The sequence below is a fragment of the Channa argus genome, chromosome 13 (assembly GCF_033026475.1).
Source record: "Channa argus isolate prfri chromosome 13, Channa argus male v1.0, whole genome shotgun sequence".
NCBI classification, from domain to species: domain Eukaryota; kingdom Metazoa; phylum Chordata; class Actinopteri; order Anabantiformes; family Channidae; genus Channa; species Channa argus.
The window spans coordinates 10,626,375-10,646,164 of NC_090209.1; the positions used below are offsets into that span (position 1 = coordinate 10,626,375).

General features: G+C 40.4%; 3 protein-coding genes across 5 annotated transcripts in view; 1 reads left to right on the forward strand and 2 right to left on the reverse strand.

Annotated features, from left to right (window-relative positions):
* Positions 1–299: 299 nt before the first annotated feature.
* On the reverse strand, positions 300–7,011 carry LOC137139336 (YTH domain-containing family protein 1-like). The gene is made up of 6 exons (XM_067526406.1): positions 6,458–7,011; positions 5,598–5,622; positions 4,004–4,083; positions 2,206–3,858; positions 2,007–2,051; positions 300–1,825 (listed from the first exon to the last, which is right to left on the reverse strand). Exons 1-6 carry the CDS (start codon positions 6,482–6,484, stop codon positions 1,799–1,801), a joined length of 1,857 nt encoding a protein of 618 aa, XP_067382507.1. The 5' UTR covers positions 6,485–7,011; the 3' UTR covers positions 300–1,798.
* A 294-nt stretch (positions 7,012–7,305) lies between these two features.
* Positions 7,306–11,429, forward strand: birc7 (baculoviral IAP repeat containing 7). The gene is made up of 7 exons (XM_067526408.1): positions 7,306–8,419; positions 8,934–9,033; positions 9,171–9,252; positions 9,410–9,455; positions 10,237–10,446; positions 10,971–11,021; positions 11,111–11,429. Exons 1-7 carry the CDS (start codon positions 7,927–7,929, stop codon positions 11,308–11,310), a joined length of 1,182 nt encoding a protein of 393 aa, XP_067382509.1. The 5' UTR covers positions 7,306–7,926; the 3' UTR covers positions 11,311–11,429.
* An 87-nt stretch (positions 11,430–11,516) lies between these two features.
* Positions 11,517–19,790, reverse strand: part of nkain4 (sodium/potassium transporting ATPase interacting 4) — a 40,670-nt gene continuing 32,396 nt past the window's right edge. The window contains exons 6-8 of one of the 3 annotated variants that reach the window (XR_010916299.1): positions 15,299–15,383; positions 12,886–13,888; positions 11,517–12,840 (exon numbers count right to left, since the gene is read on the reverse strand). Coding sequence is in view for 2 of the 3 variants with exons in the window: in XM_067526409.1 (XP_067382510.1) it covers positions 13,879–13,888; positions 15,299–15,383 (95 nt within the window). In the remaining variant the exon portion in view is untranslated. Of the gene's footprint in view, positions 13,889–15,298; positions 15,384–19,790 lie in introns of all 3 variants that reach the window. The other 2 variants (XM_067526409.1, XM_067526410.1) reach the window with 2 other exon arrangements.

The window sequence follows — 19,790 nt, forward strand, 5'->3', positions numbered from 1 at the left end:
TTGCCAATATTTGATTTGTTTACAAGGAAGATACACTAGATTTGAACAAAATAAAACAGAAATGTTAAAAGAGAAAAGACCCCATGATAGAAAGCCATGTCTATTAGCAGCATTACTTTCTGTAACATGGTAACCTCGTAATCCACAAAATACTGAAGTGACAATTTCAAAAATAATCAACAGGACAGAACCTGCTGGTCTCAAATGCTCATTGACAAATAAACACATTCTTGCTTTCAATGACATGAGAACAGAGGGCACTGTCCCTTAAAAGGACTAAAGATAACCCTTCTCACCTCATGGACAAGCTGCAGGAGGGATAATAGCTTTTATGTTTCCAGCAGAATATCTTTATTGCAGCTCCCCATGCATGGCACAAACATCTCTGACTTTGTTTAATAGCCAATCTTTCTCTCTTAACACCCCTGAAACTACTTTACTGTATCATAATCAATGGTTTTAGTCTAGAACAAACTTGTCCACAACAACCAAAAAACACACAGAAACCACATTTCATTCTTATTTTTTCTTACTTGATAGTAAATCAGTTACATTAAATTTTAGGTTATACATTTTAGGCTTTCTCCATGAATATATAGGCTCCTACGTTAAAGCTTAGCATTACGACCAACATGACAGACTTCGCAAAACCAAATTCAAAAGAAAAAGGGGGGGAAAAAAAAAAATTAAGACAGAAATAAGGTGAATGGAAACCAACAAACAAACAAAAAAGCATCACTGAACCCTCCCCCCATTTTGTCGAACATAATGCAAAAGCAATAATTCATTTAATGTAGCAGTTACACTATTGCATAATTCTGATTATAAAACAATTTAAAATGGTGGATGAGACAATTCTCTCAGACTGGGTTGCGCACACAAGCAGAATCTCCTGATGAAACATACAAAAAACCCCTTCAAGACAAACATAAAAAAAGCAAAGCAGAGGGGTGTAAAGGATGTTAATCGTACAATTTTTGATTTAAGTGATGAGTGTTCTGGTTGTGGAGGACACAATTTCTTTTCCAGAGGTCTTTGCAATTCCTCCTCTGAAATGTCTCGAGTCCTGTGTGACTTCACACTATCCCTGATTTCTCCAGCAGTGTCACTGTTTGCGCAGTTCTTTTGAGAAGTCACCAATAATTAAAAAAAAAAAAAAAAACATTAAGGCTCCAGAAAACAGGTTTCTGAAATGAAAATTGTCAGTAGTAAGCCAAAAAAATAGAGATTTTGTCGATCTGAATGAAAAATAGATAAACCATTGCAGTTTATTATCGCACAGTTCCAAGTCTGACATTGCCTTTGGGATCCTCCAACCCTGTTGGCACGGTTAAAATCTGAAACATGGCAATGTTGCCACCAAATGGACAAACAGGGGCAGGACACATCTGTTCCTGATTGTACTAAAATATAAAGTGGCAGATTTTTTTTTTCTCCATGGTGCAGTCAAACCCTGATTCAATTGCAAAGAGGAGAGGTTGAGGGGCAGGAGAGAGAAAACCAGTCTGACGAGAGAAGAGTACGAGATGGAACAAGAATAAAAAATATATATATAAAAAATGAACTAAAGAGTGTGGTGGTGGCTAGGTAATACATGAAATCAGCTTGGTATCCCTGCACAAGAAGTGGGTGGTACATGGGGCAAAAAAAAGCACACGTCAACGATGTCAGAAATTCACCAGGATTAAATAGGAAAAAAAAAAAAAAAACTGAAGGGCTTGTTGCATTTTCATATTCTTCTGTCTCTTAAATCAAAAGTCCTAGTGTAACTGTATATCAAGCCAAGGATAAATGTCTTCTATTGTTTATTCCTGTTTGGGCGCTCCTGTTTAAAAAAGAACAACAAAAACATCTATTAAGCATATAAACAAATAACACAGAAAATGTCTGCTTTACCTATTTAGAGCAATAATTTATTATTAGGTTTAGATTATTACCTCTGAACAACACAATCAATATTCCACATGTAGTCAAAGACAGAAATAAAAAATTCTGACAATTCTTACCTGATCCAACCGAGAACGGTTTTGTATCTGAGCAGGTTCAAAAGTCTATTTGAAGAAACAAGTATAAGGTAAGACAAAAACAAGAATTAATCTCTCATAAAAAAACAAAACAAATGAACAGTCAAATGCTCTAGAGAACAGAGAATCTATTAAATACAGTTTTGTTCATTTAAGGTAACAGTGAGTGGATTGTACCCACCTTGCGAACCTCCTCTTCCTCTTCCTGCCTCTTCTCATAATGAGAGAAGTCATCAAAGATGGAGGTGGTGTGTTTGTAGGTGGCAATAATCTTGAGCACCTGCTTGGCCTTCTCCAGAGGAACCTCTTGGGTGTCACGGGAGTTGGTCACTGGCTTGTTGTCGTTGTTCTCCAGGCGGATGTGGCGCAGCTGACTATTAGGCACGTCCTTGACAAACAACCAGTCCACATCAAACTTGCCCTTCCACTTGTCCTGTGCCCAAACACCAGCACTGGTGCCATAGTCCACTGGTGAACGCATCTCTGCCACGCCGCAGAAATGACCACTACCATTGACACTGAACAGCAGGTACACGGGACCTTTACCATTCATAGCCCGGAAGGCAGAGTCCAGCCGCTTGTTGCCGTGCTCCGTGCTGCACCAGATGGAGTACTTGATAGAGCGATGGATATCATCCTCAGAGTAGCTCTTAATAATGAAAACGCGACCATTCTTCAGGTTCCATTCAAATTCCTTCGGGTTGTAGCTGTGGGAGGCACGCAGCTTCTCCAGCACTGGGTGAGACTCTCCACCAGGTCCTTGGCTGGCAGAGTTATGGGGACCATTGTTCCCACTACCAACAACACCCATCACACCACTGCCATCTTGGCCAGGGCCACCCTGCCCGTACCCTTGGTTACGGTTGCGAGGAGCAACCCAACGGGTTTGGGGTTGTGGGGGCTGTGTGTGATTTTGGTAGGGCTGAGGTGGAGGCTGATGGTGCTGATGATGGGGGGGCTGGGGCTGTAAGGCCATAGGTTGCATCTGAGCCTGAACCAAAGACTGGGGAGGGGGAGGCTGCATGGGTCCTTGCTGTGTGGGGGCTTGTGGTGGCATGGCATGGGGCAGTCCAAGAGGGTGCTGTGGTGGCTGCAGGGGAGCTGTGGCTATTTTAGTCACTGGGCCCTTGTCCCAGGTCCCAATGTTCATGTTGTGTTTGATGGGTGGGGGAGGCAGAGCTCCACCTGGATTGGGCATGCCTGGCTTCACTTTAGCTCTCAGTTGCTGTGGCTTGGCGGGCTTGCTGGCAATGGCTGCCCAAGAGGTGGGTTTGGGTGGGGGCATGCCAATAGGTGTGGCTCCATTTCCTGTGGCTGCTACTGCAGGTCCACCAATCACAGATCCCACAGCCTTGACTGCAGTCCCCTGGCCAGTGACATCCCCTCCAATCTTCAAGCCAACCATACCCTGCTCCAAGCTGTTCATACCAGGGGCTTTGTTGAGGGTGTCATTGTGAAAGCCTGTCTGACCATCAGCCACTAGAGTCCCCCCCAGAGAGCTGGGAGGATAGCTGTAGCTGCCACCATAGGCTGAACTTTGAGTCTGCTGCCCCTGGGAGCCACTCGTGCCCCAAGCAGAGAAAGCAGGGTTTTCAGGGAAAAAGTTAAACCTGTGGGGGTAGATGCTGCTTCCCAGGCCCCCCGGCTGGCCAAACACAGTGTCTGGCATGAAGTGATGGTCTCCATTACTCAAGGGTCCATAAGGAGTGAGGTATGGAATAGGGGGGTCCCCACCAGTAGACCAGGGAGCTTCATTAAGAGGGTATGGAAATCCAATGGAGGGGGCGTAGTAGCTGGACAAGTAGGGGTCGGTGATAGACTGGTAGCTGTTGTTCTGGATTATTGAGCCAGCAGAGCCACAGCATAAGCAAAAAATGACACAGTGTGAATGAAAACTAAACTATAAATTAACAAGCATGTAATATTATTATAATATTTGTGTAACAATTTTAAAAAGATGGAGATGGATTAAGCTTTACCTGAGTTGATTGACTAGTGAGGTATGGCTCAAAATCATTGTCATGGACAGTCTCCTTCTGATGCAGTGAACCATTTTGCACTAAAACGAAACCAAATATCATTGTATGGAGCATGTATGGATAAAGGGACACATAAATGCTGTTTTAGTTATAAAGTATTAAGTTCTTATGCCTATGCAAGGCATAACAGATTAACGGATGAAGCTGTGATTATGTATTACTCAAAACTGCCTTTATTGTATGTGCTCTTTCGAACAATCAAATCACAGAGCCACCTAAGACAGCCTGTTATCCTAGAGGTGAATCAGCATGTGGCCTCCTGCCAGCCAGTTATAGTAAGTAGAGACCTGCCACTCCACCTCATCCAAAAATTGCAGTAAATCAAAAATGACTTGAACATCATAAAAAAAAAGTACAATTATGAGGCCATTACATGAGTATCATAAATATTAGTGGGAAACTGACGACAATAAAGAGTAAATCCGTAAATTATCCTACAGACCCATAGATGTTTTACCTAATTCATGTTAAGGGCTATACTTCACACAAAATGTGTCTTTTGGGAATGAAACATTAATGGTGGCTATAAAATTTAATATTTTGATTTTCCACACAGAATGAAGACTGCAGTCAGCCCTAATTCACTGCAGTTTAAAGCAAAAAAGTCAGATGATTGTTTTGTTGACTGACAGATAATTATTTGATAAGTATTTTAATAAATCGATAAATGGTTTACAAGGAAAAAACACACACGATTAGCTTCTTTCTGCTAAGTTTCTTTGTATGTTCTCTTCTAAACACTTTCAGCAAATTTAGGAGTTATTCAGGAAATTCAGGAAATTATTACTTATCAATCACCTGCAGATTAATTATTGAACCAGCTAGTGATTGACACTAGCTTGTAGCATTATTGGGGTTCAAATGGATTCTGATCATAATTAAATTCGCTGTGGAGGCTAAAGTATAAAATGGATTGTAGGAACAGGAGCTGGACTATCTTATGTGTGTGAACCAATAACTTCCCTGATATGACTAAAAAATTATTAGAAATCTAACAGAAACCAGTAAGTTTGATTATGTTGCAGATATGGTTTGAGCAACATGACATAAACCTGTAGTCTAAGAAAGAGAAATTACAGACATTTTGATGACACGTTTGAAGGCTAAAAAGGTGTGTGCATCATACTCAAAAACCAGACTTGGATCAGGTTTCACTACACAAAGACATTGCACCATGGTCATTTGCAGTAAAAACCAAGTATCATTTAACAACTAAAGGAATAAAGTATGTCCCTGCACATTACCACTGGTGAGTCAGCTCACTAATGTACTGTACCTAATATTCAATCTGAGCTTCCAAATATAGATAAGTAACACATCCTAAGTAACACTTTCAAAATATAACAGAAATAACCTTCCCAAGCCCCAGTACAAGATTTAATTTGTACATCTGACCACACTGTGTGACCCAGCTAAGACATAACAACTTAGAAACTGTTTAGTCTGATAATGAATGCATGTTGTGCTGAGATAGGCCCAATGCTACATATTTCAAATAAATCATCCTGATTCAGTTTTTGAGGTCTCAACTCACCTTTAGATGCTTGTCCCTTTGATCTCTGCATCGAGGTTGGATCATGGAAAGAAAAAAAGAAACAAAAAGGAGGTGAAACGGTTATTTCGAGTCGGTCTGGGATTTCATACCCATGTGCAGCCCTAAATGTTATCTATGTATTGCTCAGAAGATGACGGCTAAGGCAACTTCCTCAAGCGAGACGATGCATAAGCAGATTTGCCTAATCTTTTTCTACAGTGAAAGCGGTTAATAGTAACAGTTGGTTGCTACAGTTACTACCATATATTTGGTGTTAAGAACAGTTACTTCAATGCTAGCGTTAGCTGGTTAGTAATCTACAGAACTTTGCTAACTAATGTAGCCCCCTAAAAATGGCTTGCCGGACGCCTCTACCCTTAATGCATGCTGTAACTTAATCTGCCATAATAGGCTGCAAACACATTGTGAAACCTAGACACCATGCAGGTATTTTAGATACCTTCCATTGAAAAGTATGAATCAATCAGATAACATGTCAGCTTTAGCTATGTTGAGCTTCTATATGATTCCTTTTAACGTTAGCTTCAGGTTTTACGTATTCGGCCATAGGTAGTTGAGTTTTTCCTTCTATGTCCGTAGCACAAACGTATGGTTTTAGTTAAAGGTGCGTTTGGCAACGGTCTGCATTGTGACACGTAAGTGCCATCCTTCCTAAATGTCCATCAACGTTAAATCATTTATCCTTTTCACTAAATGTAGCTAACTTGTTAGCTACATGCACCGGCCAACGCTATTGGCTAGCTAGCACTTCCGAGGAATAGCCATAGCCCACTAAATCGTTAATATTAGCAGTTAGCTAGCTTGCAAGCTCTAAAAGCGAGACACATTGTCCTTCCTACCTGAGGGTCAATGCTTGTGGCAGACATAATTCATTAAGCAAATCCCTGGATTCTCACAGAGCTTGAGCTTGTGATTGATTTTTCAAGCCCCGTGATTTGGAAGCAATTCACAGCTCAGTTACAGTTAGCTATGTGGCTAGTTGTGCCGCTTAGCGTGTGGCTAGTAGATGTAGCGCAGGCTCAGCTGTAACTCTATTTTCCGCTGTGTGCACGTATCCCAACTTCCACAGTTCAAGTCTGTCGCCTCGGAGACTGTGTCCGAAAGCAGTCAAGTCCCGTCACAGGTTTTCAAGTTAATAGTATGTGTCGCCGAATGGGCCTGTCGGATCTGTGATATTTCTCTCCTCGGTCGCCTTTTACTTTGTCTTTTTTATTCCACAGAGAGAGCCCTCCTCAGTTACGTTAAAGCCCTATACACTTCCCCAATGGCTGCTCCATCCGGGCTTTGAGGCACCGCTGCAGTTCACGTTGTTTCCCGCGGGGTGGCAAAACAAAATATGAGCATCCTTTGCATTTATCAATGTAAATATAGGCGCTGGCAGTGTCTTGAAAAATGCAACCAATAAGCAAACTCACAATGACTGATCATTTGGTCCACTCCCCTACTTTAGTCATCTCACTATGCTGTGTTCTGCAATCTCTGAATAAACAAACGGGGATGGGTGGGTGGGGGTTATCAGCAGACTGTGTGTGGTTTTCTGCAGGGGCCCCCTGGTGTAATACAGTGTGTTTCAGCTCAGTCATTTGTGTGGTTACATTTCAGCTGCATCTTTACTTTTCAGGTGACTCCACTGAGAAGAACAAAAACCAGTAGGCTGGCATATTGGATATATTTTATCTGATTTTGATAAATGAGTGTTAGGACACCTCTTTGCAGTTGGGGAGTGTGTTTCCCATTGGCATGCATGTGTTGCATAAACAGCTTGAAACTGCAGAATAACTGATGTCATGGTTATGTTCAGCATGACTAGCAATTATAAAAGGAGATTATTTTAATGTCACATTCTGTTGTGTTTTGCCTTTGCTTTTCTTATTTGCTTATTTTGTCTCACTGATTCCACACTCTGTACATCTACAAGTTAGAATATACTGCCAAGGACACTTTGCACTTTTGCTCCAAAATACTTTGAAAGGTCATTGTTTCTTTTATATATAGTATGAAGTCTGTGGGCATTGTTGTAATCCAGCACTCCTCTAATAGAAAAGCCACACACTATGTTATTGTCCTTTTTTTTAGGGACGGAGCGACATGGCATGTTCAGGCTGTCATTCATTCAAGCATCAATGAGCACAGTTTCTGGCACTGAGTGGCGTTTCTGGAAAGCAGTCTTCTGTAGGCCACTGTGCATGCTGATTATATTATTTCAGTTGGTGTGCTCCACTCACCTTCAGTGCATGCTCCACTATGGACCACAAAAGGATTGACTGGCACAGGATCGATAGGAAAAGAGAAAGCTACATGTCACAGAATGATGGATGACAGGAATACTATGCTGCACATCCCAGAGGAGCCTCAGATGCGAAGAGAGGAAGCAAGACTTCACACTTTTCACAGTTGGCCAGCAGATGCACCGGTCACATCTGGAGAGCTAGCGAAAGCAGGCTTCTTCTTTTTAGGCCCTGGGGATAAGGTCCAATGTTTCTGCTGTGGAGGGATTTTAAGATGTTGGGTGCGCGGGGACAGCCCAGCCGCCGAGCACAAGAGGCATTTTCCCACTTGTAGTTTTATACTTGGTCGAGCTGTGGGAAATATTCCTCTTCAATTTGGATCCCCAGACTCTGTGGACGGCCAGCTGTTGAGTCAGCTCCAGAGGATGACTATGGATGATCAAGGGACAGGAGGACAAGCAGTGTACCCAGAGATGGAAACAGAGGATTCCCGGCTCACAACTTTTCACAACTGGCCCACTGAAGCTTCAGTGCAGCCAGATATCCTTGCCAGAGCTGGATTTTTCTACACAGGTGCTCACTTTCTATTTTAAACCTTAAAAACATTATAAACACATCATTCCTTTCTTTATTATTTCATGAGCAACATGAAAATGAGTATGTTACATTGAAGTATTCAGTACTGACCCAGTCACTGCTAGAGTGACCTTTTTTGTGAGAGAGTTCATGGTACAATTGTCCTGCTGATTCATGATGTTGTAGAAAGAAAAATCTGGACAAAGCTGGTGATGCTAAAGAAGTAGGGTCTAACAGCTCAGGCCAAATATCATGGAATCCTTAACAAACGAATATATTCAGATAATGAAGCTCTGAAATAAGTTGTGTTTTTAAGAAGCTAATGATCTAAGTGTTGTTAAGACTGTGTCAGTGAAGGGTTTTTGTCCGTGTGTGCATTTGATAAAAACTAAAATTGTATAGAGCGTAATATTTTATTTTTCTATTTAGGACTAATTGAAAGTATAAAGATTTTCGGTGTGTATCTTGTGTCATTAGTCCCTTCTCACAGCGGTTTTGTTCAACCTGACAGGTCATGGTGACAATGTCAAATGCTTCTACTGTGATGGAGGGCTGAGAAACTGGGAGCCAGGTGACGACCCCTGGCAGGAACATGCTAAGTGGTTTCCACGGTAACAAGTCACTGGCAGATAAAAAGACACTGTTTCAATACATAATTTGTGTTTTTCCACATGCAAATTAAATTGTAATTTGAATACACAATGAATGCAGATAAGATAATAAAACAGTGTCTTTGTGTGTTTTACAGGTGTGAATTTTTGATACAGTCAAGAGGGCAGGATTATATCAGCAACATACAGGATTCTCATTTCCATCTGGGAGAGACTGTGGTGAGAACCTTCATTCCCGTTATCCGTACAGGATAAAATCGATTTGTGCCATACTATTGACATAATAGTAATCACACATTAATAAACAGCAGGTTGCTATTGCAGCATTTTATTCATGCATGACTTTGTAAATATTAAAATCTGATTACTTTTATAGGGTGGATCACAAACCTCCACTGGCAGAGATATTGGCTCCAGACATGGTAAGTCATGGCAAAGAATAAAGCAAAGAGTAAAGAAATGTAAAATCAACATTTAAAAAAATCCAATTTCTATCATGTACTGTAGACCAGAATAACAACAGCCTCTTGTTTTGATGCCAGTAATTATCTCTGTGTATCCTGCAGTGCAAAGCATGAAAGTGTCAACATCCACTCTTTCTTGTTCACACAAAAAGAAGAAAGGTAGAGCAAACATTTTGAGTTGCTGCAGGTTGTGAAAATAGAGAAGACACAGGCTGCATATAGTTGATAGAATCAGTTTATATCAAGTTGTCTCGGTTGAAACTTGGATTTGAAGAATAAATGCACAGTTGCACCAGCACTGCTTAAGATCACAAATTAGACACTGAAGAGTCTGGAAGAAAGCAGGTCCATTGCTTTTCTTTGTGAGACTGCTGAAAGTGAAATAACTAGATGTTCAATTACCTGAGCTAATGTTTGCTCTAGGATCGCAGTAATTAGGCAGTGCTATGGAAACCACCTTACTGTTGCTTATAGCTGCAGGGCAGTCACGAGAGGGCAATTATTCCATAGACTGAAGGAATCATAATTATGACCTGTTTATGCAGACATACAGAGGAGGCTGATGCCTAAAATGTTATTACTGTATATTGACAGACAATTGTGAGCTGCACAATTTGTAATTTATTTTTCCACTTATCTAGTAGATTGCTTAGTGCTTGGCCCAGTGTAAAGTTGAAACTCTAGCGATTGGATGTTTCTCATCCGCTTCCTTATTTCTCCTCTTCCTGTCATCTCCCAGACACAGTCGGAGGTCTGGCAGCTTCCTCAGCCATGCTTTCTCCTGTGGTGCAGACTGTGATCCAGATGGGCTTTGAGGCCAGCCTGGTGGAGAGTCTGGTCCACACCAAGTACCTCTTGACAGGCCAGTACTACACTTCGGTATCTGACCTGGTCACTGACGTACTGAGGGCAAAGGAGGAGGACAGACAAAGGGGACCACAGAGCGGAGGTAACACCCAATGCTGGAAAGCAACTAAAAATTTACTCTAATTTATTGTTCTGAATACAATTATAATTTGAAGGTACTTTCCTTCATTATTTCCATATGGCTTTTTACCGCTTCTCAAATACAATTCAGATTCAAATATTTGTTTTTTTTTTCACTACAGTTGTTTTGACAGCTTTATGTACAAGTTACTTTTCTGATTAATATTAACAATTCAATTAGATATTCCCCCTCTAAATGTGTTAGGGTTTTAAATCACTGTTTGGAGCACAGAGTGGAAATTCAATTAAAGCTTCTTCATAGAAGTAGATTGATACTTTTGTACTATTATTTAAGTTAAAATTTGAATTCATACATTTTTTCAAGTAGTTTTACATTGCTGTATGGTACTTCTAAAATATACTATCCACCAGTGTTAACAGAAATACAGCTCTAAAGGATTAGCATGATGGAACATAGACATTTTCCACAGAATTCCCAATACTTCAAATCATTTGAATATGTGAAATTATGTTTTTGTACTTCAGAGCCAGAAATGAGGCAGGGCTCTACTGCACGAACATCACTCAGAGAAAAAGGTCAGAGGTCAACATCCAAAACATGACTTACAGCAAAACGCTTTTTGTATGTTTTGATCTATGTTGATGATGTCTGGTTTCTCCAACAGCAAACAACCCCAGTCCTGAGGAGCTGCTGAGGCAGTTACAGGAGGAGAGGACCTGTAAAGTGTGCATGGACAAGCTTGTGTCCATGGTCTTCATCCCCTGTGGTCATCTGGTTGTGTGTGGTGACTGTGCTGCCAGCCTACGTCACTGCCCCATCTGCAGAGCTGTGATCAGAGGCAGTGTCCGTGCTTTCATGTCCTAAGGCTGTAGGAAAAGCCACTGCTATACAGGTGTTGCATGAGTGGCCTTGAGTTTTCCTCTGTATTAATTCTCCCTTTGTACTGATACAAATCAAGAGTGCTGGTTGCTTGTTTCGCCAGTTTACAGATTATTTTCTAAAATAAACATTCTAAGCTGTTGAATTTTCTTTTTCAAAATTTTACATAATCAAGTAAAAGAGAAACTAAATCATTAAAAGCACATTGTTTTATTAACAAACATCTATTTACATTAACATACAGTGGATAAATAGGATTACACAATCGGGTCACGCATGGGTGGGGAAACACAGGACACAAAATAGAGGAGAGAAATAACATAGCTAATTTCTACTTTTTATACAAAGAAAAGAAATTATCTACAAAGAGTTGAGATCTTTCTTCAGTGAAAACTAGCACATACTCAACCATAACAGGTTTAAACTAATTCCAGTCACCAGGTTTTAGGAAGAGGCTATATTGCACCGACAGGGTGATTAATGTTTATGTAACTATTTTAGTAGCATTTTACTGATTATGTTACAATCGGAGGTGGTTTGTGTTTTTACTGTTAGTCTAAATTGGGAGGGCTCTATACAGAAAACAATCAGATACAAATTAACTTTCGAATAGAGTGGTGACCAGTGCTATTAAAATGGGTCACTCTGATCACTCTAAAATTAGGCTGCAGATGTGATCAGATGATTTGCACAATCATAACAATTTGTTGATGGGCTGTCTGAGTTTATGTACAGTAACACCCAGCAGAGTGAGGTGCTGAGAACAGACGCAACGGAAAAACTAACAAAAAGTAATGTGTCTGCAAGAAAAAGAATTACTTTTTGAAAGATTAGCTAAATAGCCAATCTCGATTACTGCACAAAGAATTATTGCCATCAAACCTATCACATCTGTATCCAATTCAGAGAATTAAAAAAAGTAATCTTTAATCTGCATGATAAAGAAAAGCTAAGTGTTATATAAAAAGAACCGTGGCCATGTCTTATAAGATGGTCATCATTAAGATTTACGGTTATCTGGAGAAGCAGTAGCAGAAACCCAGTGTCCCTGTAACTTGTAACTGAACACTTTGAACACCAGATGGTAGCAGGGACCCACCAACAGTTGGGCAACAGGCTGTGATTATAACTGACTATGTCCTAATAGAGGGAACACTGAGAAATGTTTATGGGAAATGGCCCAGGTGAGTGCACTTTTGCCTATTTTTCTGGATCATAATAAAATACATCTGAGTAATAAAAGTCCAGTGGACGTTTTCGATTACAGTTTAACCAGCTCATATACAGCCAGCTTGAGACACTAGTTGGCTATTTTCTCATTACTTAATATTTTATGTGCATAAGTACAATACAAACCCTGTAAAAACGTGCCATTAAACAATTACAACCGAGACTATCACCACTGAGAATCTAAACAGTTGAATTGACATGTGCTCTGATCCTGGTATAGCCATGCTACGCTATGCTGAAGACAATACCCATACAACCCAACACTATTGTGTGCAATTTCAATAACTGTCTAACTCAAACTGTTTCTTTGACACCAAAGGATCAAATAACAAATTTCTATTGTTTCCTTGAAGTTAAAAATATGCCATGTAACCTTTGCTTGACTGTGTGTAATGATCACTACTGTCAGCAGCCTGATGTCAGTAGTTAGAGAAGAACTGGAGTAAAAACAAAGCTTTGAGCAACCTTCTAAAGCAGTCGCCCGACATTTTGGATATAGTGATGTTTATACTGACTGTTGGTGAAATAAATCACAATAAGACTTCGGCTATAAAAGTAAGACTCAAAAGCCATTTCTTGTGTTTGAACGCAAACACAATTATCTTTTGCATTCTTGATAATTTAGATTTTAAAGTTTAAATTCCGCCCACCTGCCCCCTTTTCATTATTTAAATTTTCTATTTTTGACAGATACCCCTGTAGGTTTGGTTCTTTTGTTCCCTCCCTTCCATCTACCTCTCCACTCCCCTGCCTCTTCCTGCTTTGCTAGTGTATTTATGCACACAGATCCTGGCCTTAAGTAAACAGGCAGCACACAATAGCTCATTCCACAGGCTCCACTGTAATTCAGCCCTCCGGCCACGATCTGAGCCAAACCAGCAATAACATGCTAAATCACTGAGTTCTCTAAGACACGGTACCACAAACTGAAAATGCTGGGCAGTCCCCGATTACATAGACAACGTATTTATATGCTGTGCATGTTCTATACAATCATGTTCTTCAAGAGTATTAGACAGTTATGGCTAGGTAACATCAATGGGACCTCAACTCAACACAAAGAATGATACTTCCCTCAATACACAATATGAGGCTTTGTTACAGGGTAATCCCCCCATTTGCTGAACCCGTCATCCCTCCCTGGAAAACAATAGACCCTAACTGACAAGTGTTGGCGTTTCTGGGCAGCACATCAGTAAATGACATGTTTAAAGTACTTAAACCAAGAAGGAGAGGAATGAGCACTGGGACATTTGTGTCAAAACAGCCATTTTGTCTCTGTGGGAATCTTCTGCGTCACCTCCTTGCTGGTTGTCCTCCTATTTACGTAGACCTGAAGAAAACAATAACATGGGAAAAAAGACAGGGCTTTAACATTTATTGGGCAACTCACACACTGACAGGTCTACATCCACATAAATTAATGCACAGTCTAACTCCTAGCAGATTGGAAAGATAAGCATCACCTAAGCATCAGCCCTATAGGTTTGTTTGTGTGAAGCTCATAATGACCCACAGTTACCTTCTACTGTTGGGCAACTTCCGGTGGCTGCAGTAATTATGGAAAGGACTGTAGAGGAAGCCAAATTATGATGCATAAGAGAAGGAAAATCTGTGAGGGTGGGTAGTAGGAAGTAGGGTGGGTCAACAAAAACACAGCACTTTTAACACAGGAGACCGCTATCTGTTTCCTGATTCAAACTCAGTTTCAATTGTTTGAAAATTGAGCACTTTAGACCCCTAACTGTATTTTTTATAGTTATTATGTCAACAAAGTTTTTATAATGTTTATTAACTGTTAAATAGTTGTTAATAAACATTATAAAAACTTTGTTGACATAGTTACAATAAAAAATACAGTTAGGGGTTTAGTGAAAGATCGTGCGTTTCATTTTAAACTGTTAAATAGTTGTTTAAATCTTTCAGTAAATCTGGGCGTTTTTGTCAACCAACCTACCACCCCAAGCTCCTTAACCATGTTTTAAGGGTGTTAAGGGTGTTACTTCAGGAAACCCTCCTAAGGGTTTTATCAGTGCATTTGAGCAACCAAGGTTGGAGGACATGTTGCTCTCATTAGGAGAAGGGATCAACTGCAGACCTCTGGGGACAACAAGCCCTGAGACCCAATAAGAGGAGACTAGATCTGCAGTCTGACCCTTTTGCCCAATACCCATTTCATGTTGGCAGAGAGTTACTACAAGACTTCCCATTCCTACTTTATCAAGCTTTCCACACAACTGAATTGATCAATCCAATTTTTTTTTGCAAGTTTTGTATAGTTTTCTACATGTGCTTCTATCAACACTCCAAACAAAATTACACAGTAGGATCATTGAAGGTCTTTTTTTCCCCAAAGCACTCAAACAGGATGTAGCATGTTTCATAAAGTAGTTTATTCCCCAGACATGACGCAAACCTCCAGATACTGAGCAAGCAACCTAGTGTTGTGTTATAATGTATGGGATCCTGCTTTGGAAATTGTTCTTGGATTAGGATCATTTTGTCATCTCAGATAATCCTTTTTGCTCTGACTGATCAATGGTTTTGGGGAAAATCTGGAAATGTGACCTTAAAGGCAAAGTGAAGAATTACATGCAGGAAACAAATGAGTGCATCCATAAAATGTATTCCACCACCAAATGCAACGGTGATGTGAATGTTCACATGCACCTGCTCTTACAGTCACAATCAAAAGTCACAGGGACATATACACATAATGGGATGGCAACATAGTCATACTTACAGATGCATGGGCTTTAACAGGAGATGAGATGGTTTCTCATTAACATGGTAGAGTGGGAATGGGTCAAATCCACCAATAAAATCAACTGAAAACAAAGGATTGAACACAAATTATGAAACAAATCAAAAGACGGACAATAAGAGAATACCTTAAAAGACATGCATGATCAAAAATGATGGAAATAAAAATGGAATGGGGAATGAAAGAGAAAGAAAAGTCACAACTGGAACAGATGTAACACAGGGATGTTGAAAGGTAGACAGCTTGCCTAAAACAGCACAAGCTGTAAATCTTTTTTTAGTTTTAACTCTGACAAATACCACAATCCTCAAAAAAAAATCTGTGCTTAAACTTTTTTCATCGGGGTATCTGCCTCGTGCCAGAGGGAAAGCTCACGAACAGGTGAAAGCTGGCCAGCTGTCAAAACAGCCTAAGCCTTTTATCGCAGAAACAGAGGTGACCTTCAGCCACCGAGCGAATGTTCAACCCTTTCTGTTTATTTTCTCACTTTAGAGTTCAAACTCCATGCGAAGTGCAGATGAGCGAACGAGTGCTATGTCATGCAAGAAGGACAGGGGTTAGGCTGCTACCAAAGTGCTGTGTATTCTTCACAGATGTAAGGAGACAGTATTTTTCTGATGAAGGAAAATGCTTGCAGCCTTTGAGGGGGACACAAAAGCAGAGCAGGAGAGAGGAGGGAAAGTGAAGAGAGGACAGGGTGTGTTTGGTTGCTGGTCTGACTGACAAGGGTTCAAAGAGAGATTAAGTTGAAGGCCAGCATGTGAAAGAGGCGAGCGTGTCCAGAAGCTGTGAGTCTCCTGTAAACACCACAAGACGAGGATAAAGAGAAAGTGAGTTTGATCCTGATTTAGCGGGTAAAAAAGATACTAAACAAAGACTGTAACCTAGTTCAAAAGGATAACAAAAAATGGGTTCTTTCGGGGAACTAACAGACCCAAGCCAGCCATGGAAATTCCTGTAAATCAGCCAAATCAGTTCCATCCTGATAAGAGGAGGCAGGGGTGGCCTGTTGAATACTGATAGGTACAGTAGACCGGATGAGGTCCCCTAGCTCTGACCCTGCCCTGGTTTCCTGAGATTCTCTTATTCATCTGTACACACACACAATACAAACACACCAAGAACTCTTTCCTGCTCTTTTCTTTTAGTGATTTTCTCATCTGAAGCAGGTGGGAATTATCCCCTGCCATGATAAACTATGCTGAGGAATACAGTTAGATGATAATGATGGCTGCCATTTTCAGACACACTAGCAGCTTGGGGGATGGCAATATCAGTCAGCCCATCTGTCGACCTCAGAGTGAAATATCATGACAGCTACTGGATGGATTGTTGTAAAATCTGCAAGAGCTATTCATGGTCCCCAGTGGATGACTAATGACTTCAGCTTTTAACAAGTGTAACAAACAGGTCCACTGTTTATCCCGTCTAAATTTCTGTTACATTTCTTGTTCCATCTTCACAGAACAGCAGTTGACTTAATGATTTCACAACACAACCCATGAAAGTCTCTGCATATACTTCAGCTTAAAGATCAGACCTAGTGTGTCAATAGGTGCCCTGGCTGCTCTTATTTAAATAAAGACATCCTTGTGTGTCGAACATCAGTTAACACCTTATTATATCCTTCATTTATAATACCGATCTCCATCCCACCCACATACTGTAGAGTGTATGCCAGCAACTTATTTGCTTGTCCCTTACTGAACCTTTTTCCCATTAATTATTGCACACGTTAATCTGACCCTGACCGTCTGTGCAGCTCACTAAGCGCTGATGGTTGAGAAACCATCCATGTATGTTCACAACAGCAAAATCAGAGCTTTTTGAAAACACAAACATATGTCAGGTAATGCGACCATGTTTTTTGAGAATATTTTAGACTTGCTGAAGCATTCTGTTTTTTATGGTTGCTCTGTAAACAGCCAGCGACACTTTGAAAAATGTGAATGAATGTGTAAAGCTGCTTAGATGAAATGGTGAAAAGCTTTAAGCCTGGGGGCCTGTTCATTTTCAATAGATGTTTAAAGCACATTTCTAATGTTTTGGCATTCAAGTGTGGATGAGAAACATAAAATTATTGAAAAACCCTAGGGAAGATGGAAAACTTTCAGCATGAAACCATCTAATTTGTCCCCTCTAGTGCAGATAGTGGGCTCTTCCAGGCAGTGGTAGCAAGTCGGTTCTTACTTGTGTGGACACACATGAGAAGTGAAATGTATGTAGGTCAACAGTTAAGCCATTAAACAAACAGGGACCCATGTAAAGCATTTATGTTTCAGTGTAGGCGAAAAACTGAGGAGGACCTGTATCGAACCAGGAGGGACAAAGAGCCCGGAACCAGAGAGTTCAATCTGAACTTTGGCCACCCACCTTGTGTGTGTTTGAGGGTTAGTAAACTGAGAGTCAGTTGAAATACAGGCATAAAGATAAAGGGAAAAAGAACAGGAGGGAAAAAAGATCAAGAGAAACAAGGAGAGATGAGGCAGAGACAAAGGCAGATAAAGGGCAGACACAAATCTAGTCTCTAGCACCGTAAAGCCTGTTTCAGACATGAACTCCGGACAATAAAGCTAGGAGAATTCAGCCTCGGACATTATCTGGAGTGGCCTTTCAGACATGTAACTCACAGCCGGAGATTTATTCAGACGTATGTATTTTCGTTCACACATAAACCCATTCTTAAAAAAGTCCGGATAACGTCAGAATTCCAGTGCATGTCTGAAAGGGGCTTAAGAGAAAAGATAAAAACACAGTTGGGGTCTCTCTCTCACACACTCGCTCTCTCACACTATATTTAAAGGAGCTCCTGACAGTTGACTCCATGCTGCAAAGTTGCACCTTTGTCCTCACACACCATTACACAGCCACCACTGCTATACAGACTGCTCATTTACTTTAAAGACCAGTTTAGGTGTTTTATGCTCAGTTATTCTGCATTAGAACACTTCAGGTATGTTTGACTGAAAGCATTTTTAAAGTTAATCGTCCATGCAAAAGAGAGAAAGGCTCCAGGCAAAGATGGAACAGGAGTGTGTTTAGTTTGCTTGTGTTTATGAAAATTGAAATTCAGTAGATGAGGACCTTAATGTGACAAAAATAGCAAATGCTGTCACTATGCTTATTTCTTTGTGTACTATTAATGTTGGAGTATCTGAAAAATGTTTCTACAACTGCTGATCTCACACAAAGTCCAGCACCACCATGCATGCACTGTCCCAGTCATGATGTCCACTGCCCATACAACTGAATTTATATAATAAAGATACAAAGCAAAGTAAAATGTGTTTACTGTCTGTTTATAACTGAGCATAGCTCCTCCAGCCACTGTGAAATCATTGGATGTGAAATCAACCAGTGTGCAAATATTGTATTTCACTAATGTAATGGTCATGCAGATCATGTATTTTCATTTGAATTAAAATGATTGTGTAAAATCTTGACATATTTAAAAAGGACCCTGTATTGCAAACATATAACTCTGAATGGGAATAGTTTGGGAAAAAAAAAATACACAAAAAACTGCTTTAATGTGTATTCGTGTTGTATTTTATTATCTGAAAAGTTATTTGAACACCTTTTTTCACAACAGCCTGCTCAGCTAAGTCCTGACTTTGAAATAACATACATATCAGCATGACCCTGGTACTAAAGCTGTTTAAATTAAATTTGACCATTATTCATATTTTTTTTAATTTGTTGGCGTCTTCTTTGCTGTGACAAATCAAATGCCTTTTGTGAAAAGGGTGCATTCACAACCGCTGTTCTACATGTCTGGTGTGTTTTTTTTTTTGTTTTTTTTTTATCATTTTGAACATTTTGGTGTGTTTTTTGATGTTTTGACCTTTTCAGTCATACACATAAATCAATCCCTCCAGTTGCTCTGTCTGCTGTGGAGGATTTTCTGGGGATGTGACTCAGCACAGAGGGCAGCATCGTAATTAGCAGACATGCTAAAGTGAGCTTATCCCAGAGCTAGGCGGCTAACTCCATGACCTACTTTACAAAGAGGATTTTCCCCACCACTCACTCTGCAAGTGTGTCTGCTCACTACTGATAACTCTGTGTAACAAATTCATACACAAAACTACACACAAGACCTACACTTAAACCTAGTCAACTAAATACAGAAATACTTGCAGCATGTACAGTAGGTACGTTTTGGTGCACATGTAATTATGAAGTGACAGAGAAGCAAGCAAGTCACATCAAAGGGCATGTGCACGGGCAACACACACATATATACAGACACAAACACACATCAGTAATAAAGATGATTGTTGTATGTATGATGCTTGATATTCTGCTCATTGTGTCTAATGTGTGTGTGTGTGTGTGTGTGTGTTGTTTGTGTGTGTGTGTGTGTGTGTGTGTGTGTGTGTGTGTGTGTGTGTGTGTGTGTGTGTGTGTGTGTGTGTGTGTGTGTGTGTGTGCGTGCGAGTTTGTGCACGCAAACATGTTTCATTCCGCT